Source organism: Aegilops tauschii, chromosome 6, assembly GCF_002575655.3.
Source record: "Aegilops tauschii subsp. strangulata cultivar AL8/78 chromosome 6, Aet v6.0, whole genome shotgun sequence".
Taxonomy (NCBI): domain Eukaryota; kingdom Viridiplantae; phylum Streptophyta; class Magnoliopsida; order Poales; family Poaceae; genus Aegilops; species Aegilops tauschii.
In genome coordinates this window covers 68,140,336-68,155,104 of record NC_053040.3, presented here as the reverse complement: position 1 = coordinate 68,155,104, position 14,769 = coordinate 68,140,336, and the positions used below count along the sequence as shown (strand labels likewise).

The 14,769-nt window shown below is 46.5% G+C and overlaps 1 protein-coding gene across 1 annotated transcript; it reads right to left on the bottom strand.

The window, feature by feature from the left end:
• Positions 1–433: 433 nt before the first annotated feature.
• Positions 434–1,228, bottom strand: LOC141025826 (uncharacterized). Its single transcript, XM_073501754.1, has one exon. The coding sequence runs from the start codon at positions 1,226–1,228 to the stop codon at positions 434–436; it is 795 nt and encodes a 264-aa protein (XP_073357855.1).
• Positions 1,229–14,769: the final 13,541 nt, after the last annotated feature.

Here is a 14,769-nt window from a genome sequence, read left to right as displayed (position 1 = left end):
CTGCCTTTGCGTTTTTGATGACGTCACGTTTAGTGCCAGTGGGGTGGATGTAATGCTCGATTTGCTGATGTTTTTGTTGTCAGCAACTTTCTTAACACGTTACGCACGACAGAGGTACGGTTTTACCCGACGTAGAGGCACGCACGTAACGAACTGGAGGCACGGACGTGATTCTAAGGGAGGTACGGACGCGAAAGGATCGTGATCCAAGGACATGAAGGTGTGCCTCTGCTTTAAAGAAGGTTTCACTGACACGTTTTCATTACGGGGGGCATGGACTATGAGCTCCATGTGTTTTCGAAGGCATTAGGCCTCATTAATGAACTTATCAGAGAGAAGGTGAAGACATGTAAACTTGCTTGGGGCATGCCTATGTGGTGCACTGGAAATAAACTTGTGCAAAATACATGTAAACTGCAAGCAAACTACAAGGTTAACTGGACACAAGCAAACCTAAATTTATAACAAGCAAATGGTAGTCTTGAGAGAAAGCAAATCTAATGAGAAGTCTAGAATGGCATGAGCAATGTTCTAGATACTTTTGTTCGCCGGGACCACCTGCTTCAGTAGTCGTAGTCGCCACAGGACTAGCGCGCTTCCTGGTCTGCTCCTTGACGAGTTTTGCCCAGCGCAGCCCTTCCTGGATGATGGTGACGTTGCTCCATATCTCATACGCAGCATAAGCGTCCTTTGCCGCGTACTCGATGTGCCTCATGGACAGGGGCATGCACGCCCAGCGGCTGCGTTCTGCGTTGGTGAGCTCAACGTCGTGGACAAGGATGCCTGCGACGTCCCCAAGGGAGTCCAGAGGCTTGGTAGCTGTAGGCACCCTCCATTCCTTCTGGATGTCGACGAAGTGGGCGATCTCCAGTCCGACGCGGCCGAGCATCTCTATGTCGCCGTCGATGGAGAAGCCAACAAACGTGTACCTGGGGTCCGTGAGAAAGTTGTCGAACTTGGTGCAGTTCTTGTCAGCCGCCCTCAGTTGGAAGAGTAGCACCGGATGATCCTTGCCGACGGAGAGCTGGACGAGGGCGGGTTTCTGATCTTCGCCATGGTCGTTGGTGTACTTCACATCAACTCCGACGATCTTGTGGCGCTCAAACTGGAGGTGTCGCTCGTACTGCTCAATGGTGGTCGCCGCCTTGTGCAAGTCGTTGGTGTGGATCACGTGCAACTTTGTGTTGCCGTGGGCCTGCACCTTCATGAATTCCCTAGTGAATCCCATGGCCTGGAGCAGTTGGTCCTCCTGCAACCTGGTATTTCGTGGGGAACAATGAGTGGGAGCGCAATGGCGATTTCTGTTGTTTGTGTGTGAGAAGGCCGCGGTGGGAGTCTAAATTTAAGGGCGGGGAAGTGGCAAAGGAGTGCACGATCTCACTGTCGATGCGGTTGTGCACACCGTGGGTTCTGGATCGTGGTTTTTCTTTATAAAAAATAAAAATAAAATCAGCAGTTATGTTTTTAACAACCGTCGTCTCCAGCAAGTCCTGGAGATGATCGTTGTCTTGCGTAGTTTGCTGTCAAATGTTAACTTTTATAATTTATCTCCCGAGGCATGCAGGGGCAGTATGTAGAGGCACAACTCTCTGACCAAGAGAAGCATGCTTCAAGTGGCTGGTTTAACTCACAGATACACGGGCGTGGTACATTCATTGGGAGTGGCAATTGTTTTCAGTGATACATTCGCTGGTAGGAGCAGTGCTGTGTTTCTTCAGAGGCACTGTTGTGTGTCCGTGTTGCAACGGACACTACGAGATGGTCATAAAGAACGAGAAGCAATGAGAGGCATGGACATGCAGCTGCAAGAAGCACTCATACAACAAGAGGCGCAACATGAGGCACAGATACGATGCTACGTGAGGCACGGAGATGAAGCTATGTGATTGCACGGAAGTCAATTCGTGCTATGGTGCTACGTGAGGCACGGGCACGAACAAATAGCCGTGCACTCAACTACATGCGCAAAAAGCCACAGATGTGTTTCTGAGAAGAACCGGCCTCCATGGTTTTACCGCAAGGTGGGATTCGACATTTATCCAGGGCATTCCGGGTTTTACAAGTGTAGGAAGAATCATTTTTCACTTATATGTTCTGTGGCAGAGGCAGGGCTATTACTTGTGTGATGAAGGAATGTACGTCGAATGTACGTGACGCGAGGATTGACAATAGGCGTCCATTACTGTTTTTCCGGAATGTTTTTCAATTAGCTGCGAGAGGCATGAATGTGCCGACGGAATAGGCACGATCATGTCTGAAATAGTTGCAAGGTCGGGCCTAAAGTAGTTATGGTGCTACGGAAGTCCCCATAGGAGTGGAGGCACGGTCCCCATGTGATTGCACGGACGTCAATTCGTGCTATGGTGCTACGTGAGGCACGGGCACAAACAAATAGCCGTGCACTCAACTACATGCGTAAAAAGCCACAGATGTGTTTCTGAGAAGCATCGGCCTCCATGGTTTTACCGCAAGGTGGGATTCTACATTTATCCAGGGCATTCCGGGTTTTACATGTGCAGGAAGAATCATTTTTCACTTATATGTTCTGTGGCAGAGGCACGGCTATTACTTGTGTGACGAAGGAATGTACGACGAATGTACGTGACGTGAGGATTGACAATAGGCATCCATTACTGTTTTCCGGAATGTTTTTCAATCAACTGTGAGAGGCATGAATGTGCCTACGGAACAGGCACGGTCATGTCTGAAATAGTAGCAAGAAGGTGGTCCCAAAGGTGTCCTGGATGTATCACCTGTACGCTTCACTGTTACAAGCACGGTCATTATTCTTGTCGAGGCACGGTCTTGAGAGTCATGAATGTGCTGACGCAACAGGCACGGTCATGTCTGAAATAGTTGCAAGTACGAGATGGGCAGAAACAATGAGAAGAAACGAGGGGCGTGGGCATGCAGCTGCGAAACACACTTATACAGCGAGAAGCACAGCTAGAGGCACATGTACGATGCTATCTGATTGCATGGACGTCAATCCGTGCCCGTGTTCTATCAAATGTTTTAAGTGACAGTTTGTAAAGGCATGGATGTTTAATGTGACTGAGCCATAGGGGAAGGCGCTAGGTTTTTAGGAGAAGTGTTGTGCGGTTGACAGAGGTGTATGCTTGTCCTCCACAAAACTACTTAGCATGACGCTATTCTGCAGAGCACCATAGTGAAAAATATGTATACTACTGACGTGCGGAGCTAGCAACGTCACTAAACTATTCTGAAACATACTTCACCATAGCGATTCATCCTCCATTATTAGTCCGCGAATCCTTTTATTACTATCAGAGATAAATAAATTAACCCACGTAAGTGTTTCACCTTCTTTGACATGGAATTTTCACCACCGTCCTCTTGGACATAATTATATGCTCAGTTACATACCATGACATAACTAAATAACAAAACTGGTGTGTACAGCCTGTTCAAAAAACAGACATAAATTACTGAACTAGGAAGTATAGCCACCGGCAACACTCTATCAGGAAAGGTCGTTGATTATCATCCGCAACAGCTTCATGTTTCCCAATGTTGGCCACCGCTTTTCAATTGTGACAAGGACAATTGAACCAACCCTTAGCTGAGCTTCCCGGGCAAAATCTGAAAAACCGGTCACCTCCATTCTGCTGTCGGTTCGTATGGAGTACGTTGTGCTCATGTCTATTGCATCATACATCTCTGTTAGGCTGATTCCACCGTTTTGAGGTAGATATCCTAGGTTCATCTTTAGAAGCCTCACAACGGCAGACGGGATTCTCTGCAGATTGTACCGATATCACTAGACAAAATCAATGTACAAGGACATAAAACATCGAAAATAGCAAAACCATGGCAGTGGATCAAAACAAATAATCAATGACTAACCAGACGACCATTTATGACATTGGTGACGTTTAGACGCTGCACAAAGGGTATGGTGGGGAAGTCGTCAGACTCAAACACATAGTATATCATCTGTCCAAATTGTCTGTATGAGAGGTTTACGCCTTGACCGAACACTGTTTTCCCGATGTACTCCCACTCCGAGTCATTTAGAAAATCAAGAGCTCCATGGAAAAAAAAACTCATTTTCAAACAATTTTTTTAAATAGATGAACTCGGTATTTAAGTTTAAAAGGAATGGTTAAATTCAATGCATGTGATCAAGTTGAGATGATAATCAACAGAATTGCATAAAATGTTTTCAAAATAACTTTGACTGTAAGTATGACATTCATTTAGTGGACAGGGGTAGGAGCATCAAAGTATGCTGATAAACGTATTTTATAAAACAGGATGGAAGTTGGTGCACTTACCTAGTGATGGTTTGGGAGGGGCCTGTGACCTCCTCTAGAATCACTGAGTCTCAGATCTATCTCAATGGGCAGACTCCCAGTATCCAGGTTTATGATGATTAGATCTCGATAATGAAGATCGTAGTCACTAATTAACTTTTCCCGGTCCATGAATTTTAGACCAATTAGGTTCATCGGTGATGCAGATCTCATATGACAGATCCTCGTTGGTGATCAGTACTGGATTTCTTTGTTTTCCTTCTTCTTGAAATGCTTCCTCGTTCCACTGATAGATTGAAGAAGTGACTTGCTGCCTGCAATAGCATGGCACATACTGCGCAAGAAAAAAAATCTTAAGAGGCATGTATAACCAAGACAGATAGCGCTTATCATATATGTACCAATTGTTTTCAACATGTTGCTATTTGATAAAACAAGGTACATCAAAAATTGAAAACATATCATTAAATGCTGAAATGTAGGCATTCCATCCAACAATATGGTAGAAACTTTTATTTCCTCCATCAGAAAGATACACTAGTTGGTAGTAACTGATGAGCAGCATGGGGTGGCAAACATTTCTCCTTACCAGGCATGTCATGAAGCATCGAGGGAGATGCACTGTTATCGCACTGTGAAGAACGCCTGACTCTAATCCTGGGCAATCGAAGTTGGTACATATATCACAGCACATGGTTTCCCCTGGAATACGTTGCAAAACAACGGTTATATGAAATTCTCAACACGAGGAAAATTTTATTATCTTGAAAAGCTATTCGGTAAACCGGCATTTTTACATAAATAGTCGTTCACAAGCAATTTCCGAAAAAGACATGTGCACAGCTTTTGATTAGATGGTGAACAGTAGATATGGGATATGTAATAACAGAGGAAATATGAATTTAATTAAATCAGTATTTTATTTTCCAAAAATGGTTGCTTAATTCATCACAATTCAGTATTGACTATTTTTAGAGCAGTTCACAATCTTGGTTGTCAATGTCAATCAGTGAAAGGATTTATGCTGCTTGGTTTTAAAAGCAGCTTTAGCAAATGTATATTTCAAGAAAAGACAGGCAAAAAGGAGAAACAATAGTCTATCATCAGGTGGCTCAAAGGAGTGTTTGTAACACTAAAATCATATGTAAATTCGTGAGAGCTGCACCCAGCAACAACGTCATCCGCAACCATACGCCACCGTCGCCGACGCCAACCATCAGAACATGTGTGGCTAGGTGGTATTTGAAACGGGTGACCCATCAACGTTAACCTTGCCTCCAGCGTACAGGACCCCAAACGCTATCCTCAAAGCACAGACGCCGACTCCCAGTCAACAGCACCCCAAACGCTGACCTCCAGCACCCTGTGGCCGGTTAAGCAATAGAGCTCAACGTCTCGGACTTCCGGCCACCGCCGTTGTTTGCAAGACCTAATGGGCTTCAATTTAAACTACCAACCTCCCTCGGCGAAGTTCATCGCTCACCTGGGACTTGGATGCCGCAGGTCACTGCAGCTCGTAGCGTTCTCAAGCACAAACGCCGACTCCCAATCAACCCCACCCCTAAGAGGCACGGCTCGTGTTCAGGTTCGGCCTCGTACTGCGCGGATTTGGTTTAGATCACAACGAATTTCTAGGCAATTCCTAGCATAACAGCGCAGATGCGTCGCTTTCAAACACGGAGAGACGAAACCAACAGAGAGGAAAACAGATCGTAGCAAAAAATTCACATAGAAATTAAGAGAAAATAGACTAACCCTAGATCTAGAGGGAGAATCGAGAGAGAAGAGACGATGAACTCTACAGCGGCTGAGTGGGAGGGGGTGGTCTGGGTTGGCACAAAACAGAACAGACAGTTATAATACGCGCCTGCTCACTGACATGGGGCTACTGTACAGCGGCAAAGACAAGACTATTGGCTTATTAGGAGCATAGAGGCATGCACTGACAGCCCCAACACGCACGAACTTACATGCAAAAAAGGCATGGCTTTGTTTCTGTTTTTTAAATTTTCTCAGCGAGGCGTTCACTAAGACAGGTTGTGCACGTCCATGACGCACCACCATGCTTCTGTTTTTCGAAGTATTTTTCCCTAGCACGGTCTCTCGAAGGGACAGGTACGTGAAGCCACAGTGCGCATCATCCTGTAAGGATAAGAATGAGATGCACGGAAAGGCCTCTGTATTCTAAATGTTCTCAGTGACTTGTTCATTGACAGACGCGCGGTCTTTAAGCAGTTGGCGCACGGTTGTACATGCGGACGACGCACAGACGTCTTTTGTGTTCTCCTAGTTATTTTTGCATGACACGGCCACTTCTAGTTGTGTTCTCCTAGTTGTTTTCGCATGACACGGCCACTCCGAGGGACAGGGGCGTGAAGCCACGGTGCGCACGGTTCTGCAAGGAGAAAATGCACTGAAGTGCCTCTGTTTTCGTAACATTTTAAGTTGCTTGTTCACTGAGAGAGGCACGGGTGTATGTTTAAATGACGCAAGACCATTCTACTGTTTTCTGAATTGTTCATTTCTGACACGGTCTCTCGAAGGGACACGGTGTCTGCAATTAGAAGGGCACGTAATCTTTCGCTTTGACGAATTATCCGGATGCATGAGTTTTGTTCAATATGATAATGAGAATGGAAACTCAACATCTAAAAAGTGATTGGAGGTTCGTTGCTGACCTTAAGTCATTATCACAGCATTCCAAATGTTTTCAGTGACGTGTTCACACGGACGTATGATTTTCACAACCTCTTGATGCACGTTCGTTTCCTGTGGGGTGCACGGACGTCCTTCGGAGAGACGCGGTTGGAGCAGTTGCAGGTTTGCAGTGGACACATGTTGCTTTTAAAAGACAAAATTTCATGCCAAGCAACTGAGATAAACAAGAGGATACTGGTTTGATTTATGAGCATCTGTGTGAGCTGATTTTTTTTATCATTGGGTCCAGAAACATATGATCGATTTTGAAAACATAAAGCAAGTACATAATTGATATCGTAAACGCTCATATCCCTAATTTTAAAAATATGAGCTTACTACCTCAAGGAAAAAAACAAAAAGCTTACAGACGGTACGGTGCAAAATGAGTGAGAATTCATGGACCATGTTTACACAATGCACTCATTCAATATAGCAAGTACATCTCTCCAGACCTGTTTTCAGCATCCACAGTATAATGGATCTGGCAAATCCAGATATTCAACACCTGTGTTTTTTAAATCCATGTGCATATGCTTGCAAGTAGTTGTTAATTTAAGCTCGGCACAATTAGAAGCCCTTTTGTCCATCTGCAGTACCTCTTCTTGCTGTTTGTAAAATTCACGAGTGAAATCTCTGCGCAGGCCAAACTTAAGCCTGATGGTCAGTAGCATCCTAGCATTGAGAATAAAGAATGTCACAAATTCAGTGTTTGCATCTGTGACTTCATAGTCTTCCAGCGTTAATGTCCTCAAACAAATGTTGTGATTATTGAGAAACACCCGCTGCTTTTGGCGCCATTCATTTGTTATACCTCTTTGATCCCATCCTCCCCCCGAAACACACATGAAGAGCAAACTGAGTAGTTAGTGCCAGTATATTATGCATATTGTGTGTGGGCTTTCAACGTGTGTGAAATCATCACCTTGATAAAGAAGTTTTGCAAGCATTGAAAGCATCGCAGCAAGTCAACAATCTCATCCAGATTAAAGCATGTCTGTGAGATAAACAAGGTCTTGACGGAATCCAGCACCGCGTGTAGGCTACTTATGCAGAGACCCTTCATTGAGCACATAACGTGATATTATTAGCTCCTGGATGTGAATCTCAAGTGCTTTTGAATAACGCAGGTCAAAGTAACATGCAGAGGCAGTACCTGAATAACTGTAGATCCAATGACGATATTTGTTTCGTTGGGTAATTCAGAATTTTTTCCCAGTGTGTCCAACACAGGCGCGGACATAACTGTTATTCTGTAGTTGTGCATCTACAGAATCATGTAGCAGTCTCCGGAGGCAAGGTGCATCCTCAATGATCAGTTTTCCTCCGTCAGAACGAATGCCAATGCTTACAAGCCTAGCTGAGTTTATTCGTAGACAGCAGAATTTCTTGTTGCAAACAAGCAGCAGGCACTGCAGGGCAGGGCAACCGTGGTGGATGAACTTCTGCAAGGAGAGATCCGATATATAAACCTCCACCAGCGAAAGTCTCCTGAGAAGTGGGAGGCAAAGCATTTCTACTAGATTGTCTTCTAGTTTGCACATGGCGAAGGTGACGGTGTGGAGAGACGAGCGAAAACTAGAGATGGATGCTGGTGGCGACGGCATAGAAGAAGGGATTCTGCATGCCGATGGCCCTGGGTAGAAGAAATTTGGGAATATATGATAGAACTCTAAAACCTGGAGTTGGTCCAGATTCCGAGACAGGAACAACTCATCGACGCCACAAGGTTGGCACCGGAGGTAGCTTGTCGGGATGCAGAGGCAGCGAATCGGGCCCTCGTGATCTGAGAGGATAGATACAGGAAGACTGAAGCCATCGGCGACAGATTCTCCGCAACAGTTGTAACTAAGATGTCGGCATTGAGTTCCGACGTATGTTTCCTGGACGATTTGCTTGCCCGGGAGAACGCGGATGATTTGGCAACATTATTTTTCCACAGATCTGGTAGAACGAGTATCAAGGATCACACGGAAATCGAGATCGAGTGGTGCGGTGCGCCATATGCGGCGCCACCGAGATGCGAGCACTTGTGTGCGCATGCCTTCCTTTATGGGCAGACGAGAGATGATCTCGCTGAGGATGGCGTTCGGGAGATCGCTGATGCGGTCCGGACCAGACTCAACATGGTTCACGGATCCAGTGGGCGGGCCACGGCCGCTCCTCTTAACGAGCTTAGAGGGCACGGGTACAGCCGCGAACCTCGTCTTCTTGTTGCTAGAGGCACGCTTCTTCATCTCCATTGCCGAGCTCGTGCCGCCTCCGTTGCAGCTCTCTGTGCGGTTGATCTGGGAAGAGGGTTAGGGTTTTACGATTCACAAAGACGACAATATATATACGTACCTAATCTAGAAGATTTCGACAGACGTGGTGGAATAGCCACGGCTTCGACAGACGTGCGACTTGACGAGGCACGGCTATCAACCGTCCGGATACACAGAAGTTTGGTGGGAGAGGCATGGGTCGGCATACTCAGTTAAGGATGCACAGTTGTGCGGTCTGTAGAGACACGGTGGTGTGGAGCCATGACACGGTGGCAAGTGTCATGTGAGGCACGTGCGTGCAGGCGCTGGAGGCACCTAATTGCAGTCTGTGCAGGCACCGACCCCATTGAAGCCTCTACAGACATAGGTATCAACTCCCTGGATGCATAAAAGTGTGGTGGCAGAGGCATGGCTGCGAACTCTCAGTTGAAAAGACACGGTTGTGGAGTCTCTGGATCCACGTGTCGTGTGTCTCGAGGGGAACGTAAAAGCCACGGCTCGTGGCATGTGAGGCACAAGGGTGCAGACTCCAGGGGCACCGAAGTTTAGCCTCTACAGGCACGTACGATTGTCAAGCATGTGGATGCACAAAATTATGGTGGCACAGGCATGGATCCGAATCTCATCTATGGAGGCACGGGTGTGTATTCTCTGCAATAACAAGGGTCATGACAAGTGGCATGTGAGGAACGTGTATTCAAACACCGGAGACGCGGAAATGAAGCCTTTTTAGGCACGAGTGTCAACCCAAATGGATATAAAAAACTGTTGTGGCAGAGGCATGGCTAAGAATGCTCTGCTGGAGAGACACCGTTGTGAGCTCTCTGGACCCGCGGGTATCGGGTTCCACGGGCACCTAATAGTCATGGCTTATGTCACGTGAGGCACGTAGATGCAGGCGCCAGAGGCACTGTTCTGAAGTTTCTAGACAAAGTCTGACCTTAAGACGAAGAACAGCCATAATGTCATGAGACGCACGTTTTTATTGGCCTACAAATCACGGACTTGCTTCTGACTTGGAAAGGATCCCACTGACGAGTTCATTATTAGTGGGAACATGGTACTGTACTAACAAAGAGTCAGCTTCGTCCCGGTAAAATACTCAGAATCTTTCCGCTGAAACATCTCAATGTGCCTGAAGGCAGACTTCAATTATACGCTGGAGGTAGGGGTATCAACTGTAGGGATACACTGAAGTTTGGTGGGAGAGGCATGTGTCCGAATACTCAGTTAGAGGCATGGTTGAAGCTATCGACTCCTTGGATGCACAAAAGTGTGGTGGCAGAGGCATGGCTACGAACACTCAGTTGAAAAGACACATTTGTGAAGTCTCTGGATCCACGGCAGTGTGTCTCCAGGGGAACGTAAAAGCCACGGCTCGTGGCACGTGAGGCACAAGGGTGCAGGCTCTGGAGGCACCGAAGTCTAGCCTCTACAGGGACGTACAATTGTCAACCCTCTGAATGCACAAAATGGACGGTGGCAGAGGCATGGATCCGAATACTCAGCTATGGAGGCACGGGCGTCTATTCTCTGCAACCACCAGGGTCACGGCAAGTGTCATGTGAGGCACGTGTATTGAAACACCGGAGGCACGGAAATGAAGCCTCTTAGGCACGAGTGTCAACCCAATGGATGTACAAAAGTGTGGTGAGAATGCTCTGCTGGAGAGGCACCGTTGTGAGCTCTCTGGACCCGCGGGCGTCTGGCTCCACGGGCACCTAACAATGACAGCTTATGTCATCTATGGAGGCACATAGATGCAGGAGCCGGAGGCACTGTTCGGGAGTCACTACACGCACAGGCGTGGCGTTTCTCCAGGCCTGACTTAGCATAAACCATCTCTGGGTGCAGAAAAGTGTGCGCAGAAGGTGCCGAAGTAAGGGCTCTACATGCACGTGTACCAACCTTCTTGATACTCAGTTAGAAAAGCACGGTTGTGATGTTTCTACCCGTCATGTCACGAGTCACATGGTTTTATTGGCCTACGTATCACGGACTTGCTTCAGTATTGGAAAAGTTCCCACTGACGAGTTCATTATCAGTGGGAACATGGTACTATACTAACAAAGAGTCAGTGTCATGACGGTAAAATACTCAGAATCTTTCCGCTGAAACATTCAATGTGCCTGAAGGCACGGACGTTTGCACAGTTACAACACTTTCGTTTGCATAGTTACAACACTTTCTAATCAAGGATTGTTATGGCAAGCTTACAGACGGTACAAAATATTACAAGGGTTGTATTCATGTTCAGATGAAACGCATGTTCAAAAGGGCGCAACAACATGTAACCCTGCAAGCTTGGACAACCTACTCCAGCTCTTTGATCAGCAGTCACATCTGAATGGGTCCGTCAAATCCAGGTACTCAACACGCGTGATTTTTAAATAAAAGAACCGGTGCTTGCACGCTCTTGATAATATAAGGCGAGCACGTTCAGAAGCCTTTTTGTGCCACAGAAGATCCTTTTGATGCTTTTCGTAAAATTCTTCCGTGAAGTCTTGGTGGAAGCAATAGTTAAGCCTCATGGTCTCAAGCTTGCTTGCACTCAGAACAAAGAATCTCACAAAGTCAATGTTTACCAAGCAGGTTTCATAGTCATCCAGCGTTACCGTCTTCAGACGAAAGTCGTCTCATTTGACAAACGGTCGGTGCTTACGACGCCATGTATTTTTTTTCTCTGCAACAGAGTCCTCCCTAGATGTACATGAAGAATGAAAATACTTAAGCTCTAAAAACAGAGATTCTGTTGAAAGAGCATCCAGTGTAAAGTATTTATTGGATTTTTTGTAGATACGGGTGTATGTAATACTAAAACATGTCTAGCCACGGGTGTATCAGTTTACAGACGAATGTAAGACAAGCTTTTTAAGACATACAGTAGAAGTAGTACAGTATGCATGTTATGGGCTTTCAATGTGTGTGAGAATCATCACCTCGATAAACAAGTTCTCAAGGATGCGAAAGCATTGCATCAGGGAAACGGCCACGTCCACTTCAAAACACATCTTGATGAGCAAAGTCTTGACCGTTTGAAGCACTGTTGACAGGCTGACTGCCGGCAAACCCTGTATGGTGCACGCACAATGATTTTAAAAATTGAACAAAAGGTTCTATTACATGAAATTTGTTTCCTCGGACAAATGCTGCTGAAAACTAGGTACCTGGATAACTGTAGGGTTACGCGTGACCTTGGATTCAGAGAAAAAATCATGGAATTTGCCCACAGTCTCCAGTTTAGGTGCAGACATGACAGTTATCTGCAAGTTGCTGCTGAGAATATCATTAAGCAACCGCTGAAGTGACGGGGCATTCTCTATAACAAGTTCGCCATGTCCACGGCGAATTCCAATGCTTACAAGGTTACGCGAGTTTATTCTTATGCGGAGTGCGGGGCAACTAGAGTGGATGATGCTTTCAAGCGAGATGTCTGATATACCAACGTCCACAAGTGAAAGTCTCTTGAGCAGTGGTAGTTTAAGAGCCTGAACGTAACTGTCTGGTATTTGGCAAAGAGCAAAGGTGGCGGTGTGTAGGGAGGATGCAAACAGAGAGAAGGACGCCGGTGCAAAAGGCGCAGATGATGGGTGTGTGAGTGGTCGTACGACACACTCTCTCACGAAATCTGGGAACATGTAATAGAACTCGAGCACCTGGAGATTGTTCAGTTTGAATGATTTCAGCCAGGCGTCGACGGTGGAGGGTCTGGACTGGAGGTAGCACGCCGGTAAGCAGAGATGGTGAACTGCGCCCCCATGGGCGGAGAGGATGGTTTCCGGAAGGGTCGTATCGTCAGTGCCTGATTTGCGAGGGCACCGAGTTCCGAAGTGCATTTCGCGGGCGAGCTCCCAGGTAGGAGGCGCCACAGAGATTTTCTCGATATGAGCTGTTTCTAGAGGCTTAAAAAGACGAGCGGCAGGGATCTCACGGCAGTCGAGATTCAGAGGAGCGGTGGGCAATAAAGGACGCCATCGATGAGCGAGGATGCGAGTACAGATGCTATCCCTGATGGGGAGACGAGAGATGATCCTAGCCACACACACTCTTCCCCCTCTGCCCACCGCCAGGCCATCCATTCCTCTTGCTGCTCTCTATCCTGACCCTCTCCGCCATGGCTGGTCAGGAGGAGACTACTAAGGAACCCAGTGTCCAGACACTGCAGGAGATCCAGGCTGGCGAGGGTTCCTCATCTGTAAGTTCACTCTGCTTCCGCTTCATTCGTTTTTTCTTTCCTTCGGCTACTTGGTTTAGTTGTGAAACGCGAATAAGCCAGACGGAGTCTCAAAATCCTAGCCACATCCCCTTCGTCCTTTTGTCCGCCTCCAGGCCATCCAGTAATCTTGCTGTTCTCTATCCTGACACTCTCAGCCACGGCTGTGCAGAAGGAGACTCCTCCAGAGCGCCGTGTCCAGTCACAGGAGAAGATCTCGGCTGGCGAGGGTTCCTCATCTGTAAGTCCGCTCTGCTTCGGCTTCATTCATTTTTTCTTTCTTTTGGCTACTTGATTTAGTTGTGACACATGGATCATTGTGGTGAGCTTCATCCTAATGTTGATGAGGGTGCGTCCTGCCATCAATCTGACATCTTCTCCTTTGACCAGCTGAAGAACCTATTCAATACTGTGGAAGACTTCGTGAAGATATCCACGAAGTTGGATGACGAGAACAAAGCCATCATTGCACTTCTTATGGATGAGAATGCGTAGCTCGAACTTCAGCGCGATAAGCTGAAGCTGGAATCATACGTTATGAAGAAACAGATCGAGGAACTTCGCACCGAGCAACCAAAAAAGAAGTCTCGCCGAACTAAGTAGACAGCAGCGACCCTGATCTTCATATCTGAAGCTGTTAAGCAGTGCACTAAAAGTTTCTTATTTTGTCTTGCGTTACCTCGCGCAGTCAGTAACTTTGATAACAAATGTGTTTTACTTTCCTGGGTCACGTTCATTCCAAGTTTATGGGTACAGATGAACATTAACATAATGGCCAGTTCTAGAGACGATGTTTTTAAAAGCACGAACGTGAAGTCTCTGCAGCCAAAGTTTTTGAACCAACTAGAGTCATGTCTTGTGCACACATGAAGGCGTGGACATTCCTGCCTTTCTTTGTTTCAGTGTTTCGGGTCACAGGAAAGCATGGTCGGTGGTATTACATAGAGTCACGCTAGCCTGTGACTCTATCAGACGGGGACGCACATGCGTTTAGTGTTAAGGGTCAAACAGGCACGGGCATAAAACGCTCAAAGGCATGGTCAGTGGTATTACAGACATGAACTCTTGTTATTAAAAGTTCACAAGATATGAACTCTCTGTGGACACAATTGCGTACTGAGTTGGGTCACGCTTTTTTCTTGATGTTACGTATATTATTCGATAGAAGCGTGGAGGTTTGTCGTTGTATGTATCACAGTGTTAAGGTTCACAGGCACGGGCTTACAGTCTTCAAAGGTATGGTATTGTATTATATAGAGTCACGCTCGCCTGTCTTTCAGTGATTAGCGTCACAGGAACGGGCGTCAAATCCACAAAG

Excerpts from the sequence above, each read along its gene's own strand:
- LOC141025826 (XM_073501754.1), bottom strand. The coding sequence starts at position 1,228 with ATGGGATTCACTAGGGAATTCATGAAGGTGCAGGCCCACGGCAACACA.